This window comes from Sander lucioperca, chromosome 5, assembly GCF_008315115.2.
Source record: "Sander lucioperca isolate FBNREF2018 chromosome 5, SLUC_FBN_1.2, whole genome shotgun sequence".
Taxonomy (NCBI): Eukaryota; Metazoa; Chordata; class Actinopteri; order Perciformes; family Percidae; genus Sander; species Sander lucioperca.
This window is the reverse complement of record NC_050177.1, coordinates 1372175-1386742: the sequence shown is the minus strand read 5'-3', so window position 1 is coordinate 1386742 and position 14568 is coordinate 1372175. Positions and strand designations below refer to the sequence as shown.

Sequence of the window (14568 nt, the reverse complement as noted above, 5' to 3'; positions counted from 1 at the left end):
GGGCTCAGACTACAGTGAACACAGTCAACCTTAAGTATAATTTTTGTATCCAGCATTTGTTTATATGTTTCTGAAGACAATCAGGGAAGACTCTTGAGCTCAAATCCGGCCTCAGAACTTCAGTTGTGATGTTTTGTGGAGTTAAGTCACTAACGGGGAATGAGAGGCTGATTATGTGGACTCATGGATCTTTTATTGGAGGTTTAACATCTATAAATGCACCGGTTTTCTTACAAAATCGTCCTCTGCCACATTAGGACGATTCAAGGGTCATCAGATACAGTTATTTATGACCTCCTCTTTCACTTGAAGTCACTTTTCTGCAGGAAATGCACCCAAACAAACATATTTGCTGCCATAGTTTCTCTCCTCCCAGGACCCCAGAGCACCACTGTCTATCTGCCCTCAGCCTGTCTGCCTCTCTGTACGCCTGCCTACAGCAACCTGATGATGTACAAATGTATGTGATCATAATTATTTTCTGTAAAAACAAACGAGAAAATAAGTTTATCCATGGTGACGCTGGGAAAACTGCCCCTTGTCTTTGTTATGTTTAACTTTTGGAGTCTGTGTGGAAGTGAGATTGTTGATAAACCATGTTTATAACACCTCCTCCACACAAACACAACAGGACAAAGAGGTTGCATGAATGACATAGTCTATATTATGGTACTGCTGTGCATGTCTTCAAGTCCCATCCCTCCACTATGCAATCACTGTAACATACCGGGGCAACACAATCATGAGAAAAGGGTGAATGAATGAACCAATAATGTATAAAATGATCAGAACCAACTGCGAATCATTTGCTCTGTACAGTCGTTTCTTTGAATTGATAAATACAGATTGTGATATTGAAAGATAATGTTTGTGTGTCTTTTTGTCAAGCAGATAAGTGAGGTCTGTGGTACTGCAGGGGGTCCTTTGCGTGCTCCAAGGAGGGCAACAAAGTGAGCACACTGAATGTAAAAGGGTGATCATTTAAAGTCAAGTTTATTTGGATTGCCTAATTGCATCGTTAGTATAAAATATAAACCAACTAATCAATTATGATATAATGGATTAAGCTACCCAGCAGTATATCAAGTAATTCAAAATAGTTCCACCTTACCAATGATGTACACGTTATTATCAAAAAGTATAACCCAATAATATAATACACATCTGCCTAATGAGTACTTTTGGTAATTTAAGTTTATATTGGCGCTAATACTTTGATTTGAATGCAGGACTTTTACTTGTAACAGAGTATTTCACACTGTAATATTGTTACTTTTACTTACGTAAAATATCTGAATGTGACACAATGAGTGAATACTGCAAGGCTCTCTTTATTGTTCTTAAAGATACAGGATTAGATTGTAATATATAGTTTTTATTAGCTTTTTAGTTTTCTCTTTACTTTAATATAACCTGTAGTAGGAAGTATGTAAACGTGTAAAGCCCTGATGTTACACAATCCGGTCCAGTGGGTGACGGTATGCACCTATATACGTTGGTTTGCGATCGGCCATTAAATCAGAGAAGAAAATTCCATCACTGTATGGGACTTTTATTTTGAAATGTAGACGTGACACCGGAAGCGGATGTGCAGCACGGAATATTTTGAGAAACGCACAGGCCGCCATATAAAGGACAGCAAACGTTACGTTTTCACGGAAGAAAGTCTGTTGTGTTTAAAGTCCAAATCACTGTGATATAAGTTACTTTTTAAGCTTTGTAAAATGCCCAGCGACCTGACGGACACAGCGGGCTGAGTTTTTAATTTGCCTGGGGGAAAATGGAGGCGAGGTTCGGCGGCGAAGTGGCGGCGATCGTGGAAGTCGCCATCCAGGCAACCGTCTCTGTTTTCAGAGATGTCTGGGCGAAAGAGGCGCCAAACACCAAATGGGAAGAGGCGAAGCTCGGCGAAATCCAGGAGATAGAGAAGTGTCTGGTGGTTCAGATCCATAAGGTGTTCACGGAGTTCTCCTCGGAGCTGTTTGAGGAGAACGAGGCTCTGCGGGCCAAGGTGGAGCAGCTGGAGGATGTGCTGCATAGGAAAGCCGGGCAGCTCGAGCAGGAGCTGGAGGCCAGAGTGGTCCAGCTGGGCAGAGAGATGGAGCAGCTGGAGAAAGAGCTGCAGGGCATCAGTGAAGGCAGCAACAGGACACGAGGAGGCCCGACCCACATCCTGGTGCAGGACGGCTCACTGATAGGTGAGAGGCAGTCTTCAGTCACTCTCACGGCCACATGAAAACCCATCAGTCAGTCAGATGAAGTTCTGAAAACATCACAGCTGCGAGGACGTGTTAGGATGTGGGGCTCAGTGGTGGAATGTATCTAACTATGTTTGTCAATTGTGGATGAATTGATTAGTCTACAAATGTTAGAAAGTAGTGGAAATACCCATTACTGAGACACATTCAGATTTTTCATTTTAGCCCCACACTATGTCTGAGTAATATATCGATATTATTAGGGCTGCACAATTAATCGCAATTTTATCGAAATTGCAATATGGACTAGTACAATATACAAATCGCAGCGGGGGCTGGGGCAATATTTGTTAAAGACAAAATACGTGTGTAACCATTCTGAATGAAGTATTGTGGGGCTGCAGAGAACTCCCGGTCTACACTATCCTATCCTACAGACTAAAGGAAGAATTCTTTGTTTGGTGCAGATTCTTGCAAAAATCACACTACGTGACTATAGTACATTTTTATTTGTGTTTCAATGAAAATGAGAATGGTGATCCAAAAAATTGATCATTCCCTCCAATGTCTTGAATCATATCGCAATCCGTCAAAAATAATCACAATGTGACGTTTTCTTCATATGGTGCAGCCCTAGATATTATATCGACATCCATGTATGAGGCTAAATATCATTTTAAAGTTTGGATATTGCATATCGTGATATGCCACGCACAAGTGTGGTCTTTTCCTGGTTTTAAAGGCTGCATTAGAATAAAGTGATGTAATTTTCTTTCCTCATTGTGCTACACATGCTTTTGATATTTTCAGATACAGTGTATTTCTGTCTGTGTGTGACAGTAAATTAGTTTCTTCATGGATACAGCCAGTGTTTCTTGTGATCTGCACGTTATACAGCTCTGATGGTGAACATTGATTAATGTAACAACGTTGATTTCTGTCTTTGACACAACACAGGAGCGCCGGTTGTGTCGGTCTCCACCAGTCCTGCTGCCCCTCTGGTTGCTGCGAAGGAATCCACCTCGAACCCTCTTCCGGTTTCATCAGGAAGCGCTGAAGCCGTTCCCAGCTCCGCAGCTGGATCTGTGGCTGTCCCTGAGGCTGCGATAGCCCCGGTGATGTTCGTGGGCAGAGGCCACTCAGCTCCCACGGTTCTGTTGCTGAGCGCCAGCCAAGTCGTCTACCAGCCTCCTGCGCCGTCGGCGGCCGTCTCTGAGACGACTGGGTCCACGCAGCTCGTTCTCAAACCAGCAGCCTCGCCGGAGTGGACGCCGCAAGACGTCCCCAGTCCAGACTCCAGCTCCGCCAGCGATGTCGACTCTGCACAGGAAAAGGTTTGGTGTTTCTGTGCTGTGTTCTTTTTTTTTTTTCGTTGGTTAAACTTGGTAGATTCTGATTTGTCTGAAAGCAAGTTCAGGTTTGAGAATCTTAAAACTCTCAAACCTGAACTATTGCTTGTGCTTATGTCCCACTCTGGTGGAGATACAGTATGTACTTTAAGGGGAAAACATGCTATACGATTAGTGTTGCTGTCTTTAAGCAACAGACTGAGCCAACAATTATGATCAGATGTTCTAGTGTCTCTATATGAATAGGAAGTGTAATGCTTAGGAAACCTGCCACTGTTGGGGTGTTGACTGCATGTCATTTTAAAATTTGAACTTAAATTATTTTCTTATGCATCACAGACATCTGTGGTAGAGGCACCTTCAGGGAGACCGAAGAGGATCAGGAAACCTACTTCTAAAGCTGAAGAAGGTATGATTAGATTTCGGACTGTTTCTCGCAGGATGTGACCCTAAGGCCGGCTACACACTGGCTGCATGGCGTGAGCGTGTCAGCTGCGTGGCGTGTCCGTTTATATTTCGGCTCCCATGTTTACAGGTTAGAGCTCACACACTGCCTGCGTGACACGTACGTGCTAGAAATAGGACCAATGGCTATTTTTCACGCGACATGCAAGCGTGTTGGAAGCGTTTCCAGGCAAAATAGAATAGGAAAAGATGTTTATATGTCATTTTGACACTAATACATATTAATAAATGACATTTTGATGTTTGAAAGTCTCTAGGTTTTGATATAAATGTAATTTAAAAAAAAAAAAAAAAACCGATTTTCTAATATTGCACCTGTCAATAAAGAACGAAATATTCTGTAGCCTATTTTGCCGTGAATACTGCCGACGTTGTCTTTGCTGTAATCAAATCAGTCTATATTTATGTTTAACATGGTGTTTAATTTTATCAATGGGAAACATACATGTGTACAGACAAGGCTAGCAGCAGCAGCGCCGCGTCAGACACGTTTCTGGCGTGTAAAGACAAAAATCCAAGCAGCTGCCACACAACAGAAACGCCACACTCACGCCACGCAGCCAGCGTGTAGCCGGCCTGACATTAAAAGGATGGAACTTGAATAGGTGGAGGAGGAAATCCTCTCTAGAGAAAAAAGGTGACTATTAAAATAAAATCTTCAAATAATAGTAGTTACTAATTTTGTGAATGTTTTCCCCTCTATTTCCAGTTTTCACTGACAACAGCACCCAAAAGAAACGCATCAAGACAGGCGGAGGGCGGAGAAAAAGAAAAGAGTCCCAGACGGCAAGGCGGTTCTCCTGCGAGCGTTGTAACCTTGGTTTTTATTGGAAAGGTGACTTTACGAAACACATGAAGGTCCACAAGGAGCCTTTTCCTTGTGAGAAGTGCGGCAGAAGTTTCATTGAAAAGAAGTCTTTGGAAAATCACCTTTTGCGTCACGAGAAAAGGAACGCCCCCATGCCCTTCTCCTGTCCTAAGTGTAAAAGATCGTACCGAAGAGAGCAGTCGTTTCAGAATCACCTCAAGCGTCACCAGCTGGTGGAACTACCGAAGCCGTTCGCCTGCGACCAGTGTGGGAAGACATTCAGAGTCCAGCAGTCTCTCGAAAACCACCTCGTACGCCACCAGAAATCGAAGCAACTGCTGAAGTGCCCGCTTTGTGAGAAGACTTGCAAGACGGCGGTCCTGCTCAAATGCCACATGAGCGTACACTCGGAAGAGAGGCCGTTCAGCTGTGCAACGTGTGGAAAGGAGTTCAAGAGTAAAGACACCCTCCGCTTCCACCAGATAGTTCACTCCAACCAGAAAAAATACCAGTGCACAATGTGCGACGAGACATTCAAATATGCCCACTCCCTGACCGTGCATAAGAGGAAACACACGGGCATCACTCCGTTCATATGCACCGTGTGCAACAAGCCGTACAGGACCGGCACTGCCCTGAAAAGACACAGCATAGTCCACACTGGGGAGAAGCCGTTCACCTGTCACATATGCGGAGCGAGGTTCAGCCTGAATAACAATCTCAAGAGGCACCTTCGCATTCACACAGGAGAGAAGCCGTTCACCTGCCAGGAGTGTGGCAAGAGCTTCTCGGAAAACAACAAGCTGAAGTCCCACATGCTCATCCACGGCGCCAGGAAACCTTTCATGTGTGATCTCTGCGGGAAGACCTTCCTCTTCAACTGCAGGCTGCGGATACACCAGAAGTACGTGCATGCTCACCGGAGCAAGGAAACGGACGGCACACAAACCTCTTCCCAGCCTAGAAGGTGCAACACCTCTTCGCTGGTTAAACCATACAGCTGCAAAATATGTCTGAGAGGTTTCAGCGCCGCGTCTTCCCTCAAACTTCACGAAAGAGGCCACAGTGAGCAAAAGGAGTTCAACTGTGGCATATGTGGGAGGGCGTTCCATAACAAGTACTCTTTCGGCTATCATCAGAGAAGCCACGCGGGGGAGAAGCCCTATATTTGTGACGTGTGCGGGAAGAGATTTTTCCTCGCCGGTAGTCTGAAGCAGCACAAGCGCATTCACACTGGCGAAAAACCGTACAAATGTGACCAGTGCGACAAGGCCTTCAGAACAGACGGAAACTTCTACAGACACTTGCGGATCCACACGGGCGAGAAGCCGTTTGAATGCGTGTACTGTCACCGGAGGTTCCACCAGTCAAACCAGCTCAAGTCCCACATGCAGGTCCACACGGGGCAGAAGCTCTACTCGTGCCAGCAGTGTGGCCGCGGCTTCTCTGATTCCAGGCAGCTCAGGAAGCACAGCTGTGACGGGCCATAGGTGATGGGATGTCTACCAGGACGGTAGAACACGGTGTAATCTGATGAAGTCATAAATAAAACAAGTGGTTTGTTGTATTAAGGGAAACAAAATGACTTGTGTTAAAAGTTTAATTAATTTAAATAATCTGTTGTTGAGAGCGGGTACAATGCACTCCATTAAAGAGCCAGTTTATTGTCTGGATCTATTTAATCATCATTGGATCATCTATTTAATAAAAAAAAAAACTAAAAATACAATTGTGAGCTCTTCACACTGGCAAAAGGATGCTTGTTTGTCCTCATATTATAAACTGATAGCTTTTGTTTTGGCAGTTGGTTTACTAGGAGTTTTAACACAATGTAGGGCTCGTGTAACTCACCTGTTACTGCTCTTAATTTGCTAGAGTTAAGGGATTAATCAAAAGTAATGAATACAGTAATTGAAAGGAAAAGTAGTCGCAGCTCTACTCAGAGTATTCGCAGTAGAGGTTAGCAGCATTTAAATATCTGTTTTTCTGTGTTCAGCTATTTTTTTTTTTTTTTTTTTGGGAAAGATTTGTATGATGTTATGTTTTGTTAATTCACAATAATCAATACAATGCCATTAAGATGTAATTATTTTCAAACAAAAATTTGAAACTGTAAAATGACTTTTGAGCTCTGTGTATTATGGCACCGAAAATATACTTGTTTTCATTTGTTATTGCAATTAAAGAACATTTGCAATCGAAGCAACTTTTAAGGGTTTTATTTTGAAATAAAGCTTTACCTTTATTCTACTTTCATTTCCGGAATCGATGGCGCTAACCAGAGCCCGTCTACGGATTAGAAATCGTCCCTTATGAGAAATTCTCTGGTGCTAACTCTCATGGTTATTTTTCGCCGTTCTCTTATTAACGCGGTTGTAAGAGTCGGCGGAGGTAGAAATGTCAGAAAAGTTAGTGTTTTACTCCGAAACAAAGTCCATCATGGAGACCGTCATTAAGACCGCTCTTGTTGTCGGAAATTCAAAAGAACAATCCACGAAGACGCCAAATGTAAGACGTGAGGTGAGTCAACGGTTAACATCGAGAACCATGGGTGTAAAATAGTAACGCTGCGGACACCAGAGAGTTTGTTGAGTTGGTCAGAAACACTAGCTGAGGGAGATTGAGCCGACGGAAAAAAATCAAGTAAAGGGACAGCGCAGCAAAGATGGCGGACTGTCATCACAAGCGGTAACGTTAGCTAGCTAAAAATGTCATGTTCTGAGGGGGAAAGTAACGTTCTTGTATAAAGGTAAATGGTGCAAAATGCGAGAGTTTGTAGACTCGATGTGAACACACAAGTCGAACACGAACTTGTAGAACAAAAATCTGAACTTGTATGTTAAAATCTTCACTATTAAAATATTCGTACCAGCTGAATTTAAAGTCACAGACTTGTGTGTTGAATTTTTCACTCGGAAAATATTCACGCTCGCGTGTTCTGAATATGAAGTCACAGAAAAAAATATTCACAAATATGTAGATTGATATAAATACAGCTGTAAATTCAGTAATCAACTAAATGAATATATTATTATAGATTAGGCTAGTTAACTATCTAGTTGAAATTAGCCCCACCTTTACCAGCTGCAACATGAGTGATACGAATTAATGATACTAATAGTGATGACATTAATCATTCGAAACATAATTAACAGTGATTTTATTATAAATCATTTAATGTATCCACAACACTCACATCTCTTTTGAAAGCACCAAATTTAACCTGCAAATCTCGACATGCTTCATTTTTCTCACCTGGACAGTGGTGGAAAGTAATTTAAGTATATTTACTTAAATACTGAGGTACTGGACTTGATTCCAGTGGTACTTAATACTTCAATCTCACAACATTTCAGAGGACATTACCGGTATTTTACTTTTTACTTCACTACGTTAATCTGACAGCTATAGCTCCTAGTTACTTTACATTTAAGATTTTATATTTAAAAACATGATAACCAATGCGAAATTCATTATTAAAGATTAAATCAGTACTTTTTTCGCTTGTGACTTAAAAAAAAGTCTGGTTTGGTTTGGTTAGATCCTAATTAAACAAACATAAAACACATAAACAATTGAATGTGTAATTTTAACATAATTCTATTAATAATGTAATAGTTTGAGACATTGAGTTATACTAGAGAAGTTGTATTAATGAATGATGGTGGGTCATCAGTTGAAACCCTTAATAGGTAATACTCACTGTATAGTGTGATTGTACTATACCTCCTGTTTATATAACTTTTTTGTAGGGACATTTAAATTCAGTTTTAACAGATTGTGCATCTTATAACAAAAAGTGCTGACTGCTTTGTTATAATCCTCACAGCCAGATTTTGACAGCCTTGTGGAAATGTTGACTCGGGAGGCAACGAGAAAGATCGGCGACGTTTTCTCTCAACTGTCCTCAATGCTGCACAACGAAAACAATACTCTGAAGATCAAAGTTTGGCATCTGGAGAGCGTGCTGAAGACTACGACTGAAAACTTTGAAAATGCCAGGAAGTGGAGAGAAAATGTCCTGAACGGCTGCCCGGTCCTGTTTGAGCAGAGCGGGTTGATCTACACCCTGAAGCCTTTTGGGAAGTTAAAAAGAAAGACAGATACATTACCAGAGGGAGTCACAGAAACGGCGCCTGCTGCTGAGATGGAGAGTGGACATGATGCTGGTAAGATTTTATTAAAGGTACACTGTGTAGTGTTTTAAGTATTTTATTAGCTAAAATCAATGTCTTCATTCATAAATATGTCCTCGTTGGTGTAAAATGACCTCTGCCAATGATCTGACTTATCCTCGAAAGCGAAGATTTTTTATTATCTGTATTTGCATTGGACGGGCAAGTCCAAGGAGGCTTCTATGTCGTTCCGCCATTTTGAAAAACTGTAATCGCTGAGAAGGACATAAAGCACTAGCCGACCTGTCTAGCTAATCCACAACGCGTTTTCGTTCAGAGCCAGCGTCACGTGACCGAAACCAGCTGAAACGGAGAAGGAGATCAGTGAGAGGCGCTTGTCACCGCCCCGGCAAATTTGAAAGCCTGCACTGCATTTTAGATCATAATGGAGGATCATACTTATGCCGAGCCACAGGAGAAGGAATCCTCGTCGCCGAAAAAGTGATGAAGCGATTCCTACTCCCTATTGCACGTTCTGCCAACTTGAACAAACTGGAACTTTCCTGCACATGGTCTGGGAGTGTGAACAGGTGCACGAGTTCTGGAGTAAAAAAACATCAATAATATCTGATGTGATAGGATGTAAAATCCCGGTTGTTTTGTTACTTAATGACTCTAAATTACGTCTGCTTGGGAGACAGACAAAAATTTGGCTAGCCGGCTCAACTGCAACCAAGGAAATGATAGCTCAGCGCTTCTTGTTCTAGTGCATTTATTTGTTCTGTATGTTGTATTTAAAAAAATATAAAAATAATAAAAAAAATTGATGAAGCTCTATTGGAAGACATGTTGTCATAGCTTCTTGGTACATGACGGCTACCGTAGTTGGAAAAGTAAGGCTTTAGAGAGCACTATTCGTTTGAATGCAAAAACAATTTCACCGCTAGATGGGAGAAATTCCTACACGCATAAAAATAAATCCACCACAAAATACTTTTTTTTTAAAGCTTATTGTATTTCCTTTTGGGAAAAATGAGGTGTAGACACCGCACAAAGAGGGAAAGTGAGTTCCTCAAAACAACTTTTCAACACTACTTCTGCAATGCACTGAACATTTCATGATGACCAAGCACAAATATCTCCTGGTTGGTTACTCCTGCACATGAAGTACTTCCTGTTATCAGATTCAGTTAAATTAGGTTGTTTCTGAATAAATAACTACAATAACGAATAAAGATACCTTATGATTACCAACAGATGCAGAAAAGTGTGTCCACGATATGGTGAATTTAAGCAATAAATCATTAAAAGGAATTTAAAAAATTTTTTTCACCTTTTTTTTTTTAAATTTTCTTTAAAAAAAAACAGCAAACACACAAAAAAAGTTCCATAAGGTATCGGAGTCACCATAATAATAATAAACAAAAACACTAAATAAACGACAAAAGTAAAAACACTCAAAACATAAAAAAATAATAACAAAATAATAATAAAAAAGTTAAATAACGTTTTTTCTAAAACACCCCCTTTAAGCAACTGGATGAAATGTTATCCCAAAATGTATCAAATAAATTTAAGGTTGTCCTTAAATAAATTGTATATATATTTTTCCGTAAGGAACACAGAATAACAACTCATTACACAACACTGATTCAAAGGGAGTTTAATTACTAATTATCTGATAGAAAACAATGATGTTATTGGCACTTGTGGAAGCAGCAATGGAGCATTAGGAGTTCACAGCACCAGAAAATATGTTTTTGTTTCTGTCTGGAAATTTGACCCAGACAGCATAATATTTTTATTATTATTATAATTATCACTGGGAACTGAACATTTACAGTATCTTCAGTTAACTAACTAACGTGTCTTTGTTTGTATTCTTTACTATTCCTTTCTTGTTCAGATGGTGGAGAGGAAACAAAGGAGGTGAACTCTGAAGCTGAGTCCTCACCGGCCAGTAAACAAGGTGAGATTTAAAAAAACAAAAAAAACAATGAATGTCGAAGTAATCCACGTTAATACACAGGGAATAAGACAAATAGTAAAGCTATTTGAGAAAAATGTGTGGGACTATGTGGAGAAAAAAAAAAAAAGTAGGCTATATATATATATAGCCTACATTTTATTTTTTATTTTTAAGATATATGAACAGGGTCTTAGACCTATACACAGTTAATATGTACATTTTTAACGTCCTATGACATGCTGCTTTTTGGATGTTTTTATATAGGCCTTAGTGGTCCCCTAATACTGTATCTGAAGTCTCTTTTATATAGACCTTAGTGGTCCCCTAATACTGTATCTGAAGTCTCTTTTATATAGACCTTAGTGGTCCCCTAATACTGTATCTGAAGTCTCTTTCCCGAAATTCATCCTTGGAGCAGAATTACAGCCACTAGAGCCAGTCCCACAATGAGCTTTCCTTAGTATGTGCCATTTCTGTGTCTGTAGCTATTGAGGAGGAGAGAGGGGGTGTGGCCTTGACCAACTGCCATGCTTCGCTCATTTGCAAGCCATGATGTCTCTCTGTCATGGGTGGGCCAAATTCTCTGGGTGGGCAAAGCAGAGAAAGGGGAGGTAACCTTCCTCCTTATGACCTCATAAGGAGCAGATTCCAGATCGGCCCATCTGAGCTTTCATTTTCTCAAAGGCAGAGCAGGATACCCAGGGCTCGGTTTACACCTATCACCATTTCTAGCCACTGGGGGACCATAAGCAGGCTGGGGGAACTCATATTAATGTTAAAAAACCTCATAAAGTGACATTTTCAGGCCATGGGACCTTTAATGTGAAATTGATGAGAAGTAAAATAATGATTTATGTCCTTAAAATGTTCCCTTTTACCATAACAATCCCAGTCTTTGCCTCTATTAGTCTTGTGTGATAACTGTTATCTTTTCCTCTCCTGTCTAGACACGGCAGATGATTGTACCACAACAAACACGGCAGAATCCAAAAACACCGACAGCCGAAGCACACAGGAAGCAGAAGTCACAAGGAAAGGGAAGTTGTTTGTATGTGATGTGTGTAACAAGAGCTTCAACCGGCAGTTTCATCTGACGAAGCACATGAACACTCACAAAGACCAGAGGCCTTTCGCCTGCGACCAGTGCCCGAGAAAATTCAGGAACACGGCGACTTTTGAGTACCACCTGCTGCGGCACGAGGAGAAGAAGTACGCTACGTTCAAGTGCCAGCTCTGTGAGAAGACGTTCAAAACAAAAATGCAACTGAAGACTCACCAGCTCGCGCACACAGACACAAGGCCGTTCACCTGCTCCACCTGTGGGAAGGCCTTCAAAACTAAACCCAACCTGCAGGCTCACCAGGTCGTACACAGTGTTGAAAAGCCGCACAAATGCTCCGAGTGCGGGGAGAGTTTCCGGTACGCGTTCACGCTGCAGTGCCATAAAAGCACTCATACTGGTGAAGATCCTTACAAATGCACGGTGTGTGGCAAAGCTTTTATAAGGAGGAGGTCGCTCAGGATGCACCAGTTGGTTCACAGAGGGAAAATGTTTACATGTGAGACGTGTGGAAGGGGCTTCACCATGCAACAAAACCTGAAGAGACACATTCGTATTCACACAGGTGAAAAACCGTTCAAATGTAAAGTCTGCGGGAAGAGTTTCATTCAGGACAACAGGCTGAAAGCCCACATGCTCGTTCACGGTGCCTCAAAGTCGTTCATGTGTGACCTGTGTGGAAAGACTTTTCTTTACAACTGCCAGCTGCAGAGACACCAGAAAGCAACCCACGATGAAAGACACGGGCAGGTCATCCGACGACGAACTCGAGAGCGAGGGAACCGCAGAGTTATCTATCGACGGGACAAAACGATAGTTGATGTGACGCCGTTCAGCTGCAAGACCTGCCGCAAGAGTTTCGACAGCGCGAGTATGCTGAGAAGACACGAGCTCATTCACACAGGCCAGATGCAATACCACTGCGACACATGCGGGAGGTCTTTTTTCTACAAAGTGACGTTCGACTACCATCAACGAATCCACTCGGGGGAACGGCCGTTCGGTTGTGACGTGTGCGGGAAGAGGTTCATCATCCTTCAGGCTCTCAAGTCCCACAAACTGCAGCACACTGGAGAGAAACCACATAAATGCGAGCAGTGCGGCAAGGCCTTCAGGATCTACACAAACTACCTCAGACACTTGCGGGTCCACACGGGGGAGAAGCCCTACGAGTGTGAAGTTTGTGGAGTGAGGTTCAGGCAGCTCGGACACGTGAAGTTTCACATGCAGGTCCACACAGGAGAGAGACCGTATTCTTGCAGCAGCTGCGGACTCGGATTTTCAGACTCAAGGCTGCTCAAGAAACACAATTGTGCCGAGAAACGTCAGAAAGTGTTAGGGAACACACTCTCTACGTCCTGAAACTGAGCACCTGGTGATAATAATGACAATGCAGCAGTGATTTCGTTGTAGTCTCAGCTTTGGAGACTCGTAAATGTTTTTTCCTGTCAGGACAAAACACCCAGTCCTGATACGTATTGGATATCTGAAGAAAGATTGTTTTATAGTTTAGTCACTTGTGTTTATTTTGAAAGTAATTGACGGAAGTATTCCTATGTTTTCATGTCTGACTTGATGTTTTGTGTTGATGTAGTTCCTCTTTTGACCACTGGAGGGTAGTAAGGGACTATATATTACTACATACACTATTGAAATCACTTCAAACTAAGCTTAGAATACCCTAATTGATACCTCCTAAAGAATATTTATAATAATTTGGTCCAATAAAACAAGAAACTTCTTACTTAGATGTACTTGTATTGGTGTTACTTGTACTTATATTGATTTGCGGGCGGCTGTGGCTAGGCCTGTCACAATAACAAATTTTGCTGGACGATAAATTGTCCCAGAAATGTATAATATTGTCGTTCTGGGACCATTTTCATCTAATATAATGATAATGGCATAATAATGCAGGTACACCTTTTCAAAGATCACTAAGCTTTTACTTCTAAAGAATATTTAACACTGGAACTGGAAGACATTTTAAATATCCTCCAACAAAACAAGCAAAAACAATAAATAAAATGGACTCTCAGTCTCTGTTAACAGAAAATAGACTGGAATAAAAACCAAACATAATCAAAAACAATAAATAAAATGGAAATTTTCTCCGGCCGCGATAATTTCCATTTAAAAATGATCGAGCTGATTTTTATTTATCATGCGAGTAATTGATTTATTGCATATTGCGACAAGCCTAGCTGTGTTGTTCTTTAATCACAAGTTTGGAGGTTTAATCCTCTCCGCTTGTCAACGTGTCCTTGAGCTAGACACTGAACCCCAAGTTTCTCCCGTATGAATGTGTGTGTTTGCTTTGCCATTAAAAAAGTTCAAGACTTCTATGACTACTCTGAAGATTTGCTGCTTTTCCTTTTAACATTTTTAATCATTTAAATGTACAATCAATCGATTAATCAAGATAATACTCAGCACATTAATCCATAAAGACAATAGTCATTAGTTAATAGTTCAATATGAGCTCCAGCTCAACCATCTACAACAGTAAATCCTGCTTTTACATTAATGCCTGAGTAATAATAATCAAATTATATTGTTGTTTCAAATATTGTTATTATAGCTTAATTTCAAAAATCTAGTTAC

The 14568-nt window shown here is 41.2% G+C and overlaps 1 protein-coding gene across 1 annotated transcript; it reads left to right on the top strand.

Moving 5' to 3' along the window:
- The first annotated feature begins 1466 nt into the window (after positions 1 to 1466).
- On the top strand, positions 1467 to 13767 carry LOC116053195 (zinc finger protein 729-like). The gene is made up of 7 exons (XM_031304178.2): positions 1467 to 2198; positions 3156 to 3532; positions 3887 to 3956; positions 4722 to 6307; positions 8650 to 8989; positions 10842 to 10904; positions 11852 to 13767. The coding sequence occupies exons 1-7, from the start codon at positions 1781 to 1783 to the stop codon at positions 13324 to 13326; spliced, it is 4329 nt and encodes a 1442-aa protein (XP_031160038.2). The 5' UTR covers positions 1467 to 1780; the 3' UTR covers positions 13327 to 13767.
- Positions 13768 to 14568: the final 801 nt, after the last annotated feature.

What these genes read in the sequence shown, in the direction of transcription:
- LOC116053195 (XM_031304178.2), top strand. Translation starts at nt 1,781, where the DNA reads ATGGAGGCGAGGTTCGGCGGCGAAGTGGCGGCGATCGTGGAAGTCGCC. An exon ending in TACTTCTAAAGCTGAAGAAG is followed by an intron (nt 3,957 to 4,721) that starts GTATGATTAGAT and finishes CTCTATTTCCAG; the next exon opens with TTTTCACTGACAACAGCACC. An exon ending in CTCACCGGCCAGTAAACAAG is followed by an intron (nt 10,905 to 11,851) that starts GTGAGATTTAAA and finishes TCTCCTGTCTAG; the next exon opens with ACACGGCAGATGATTGTACC.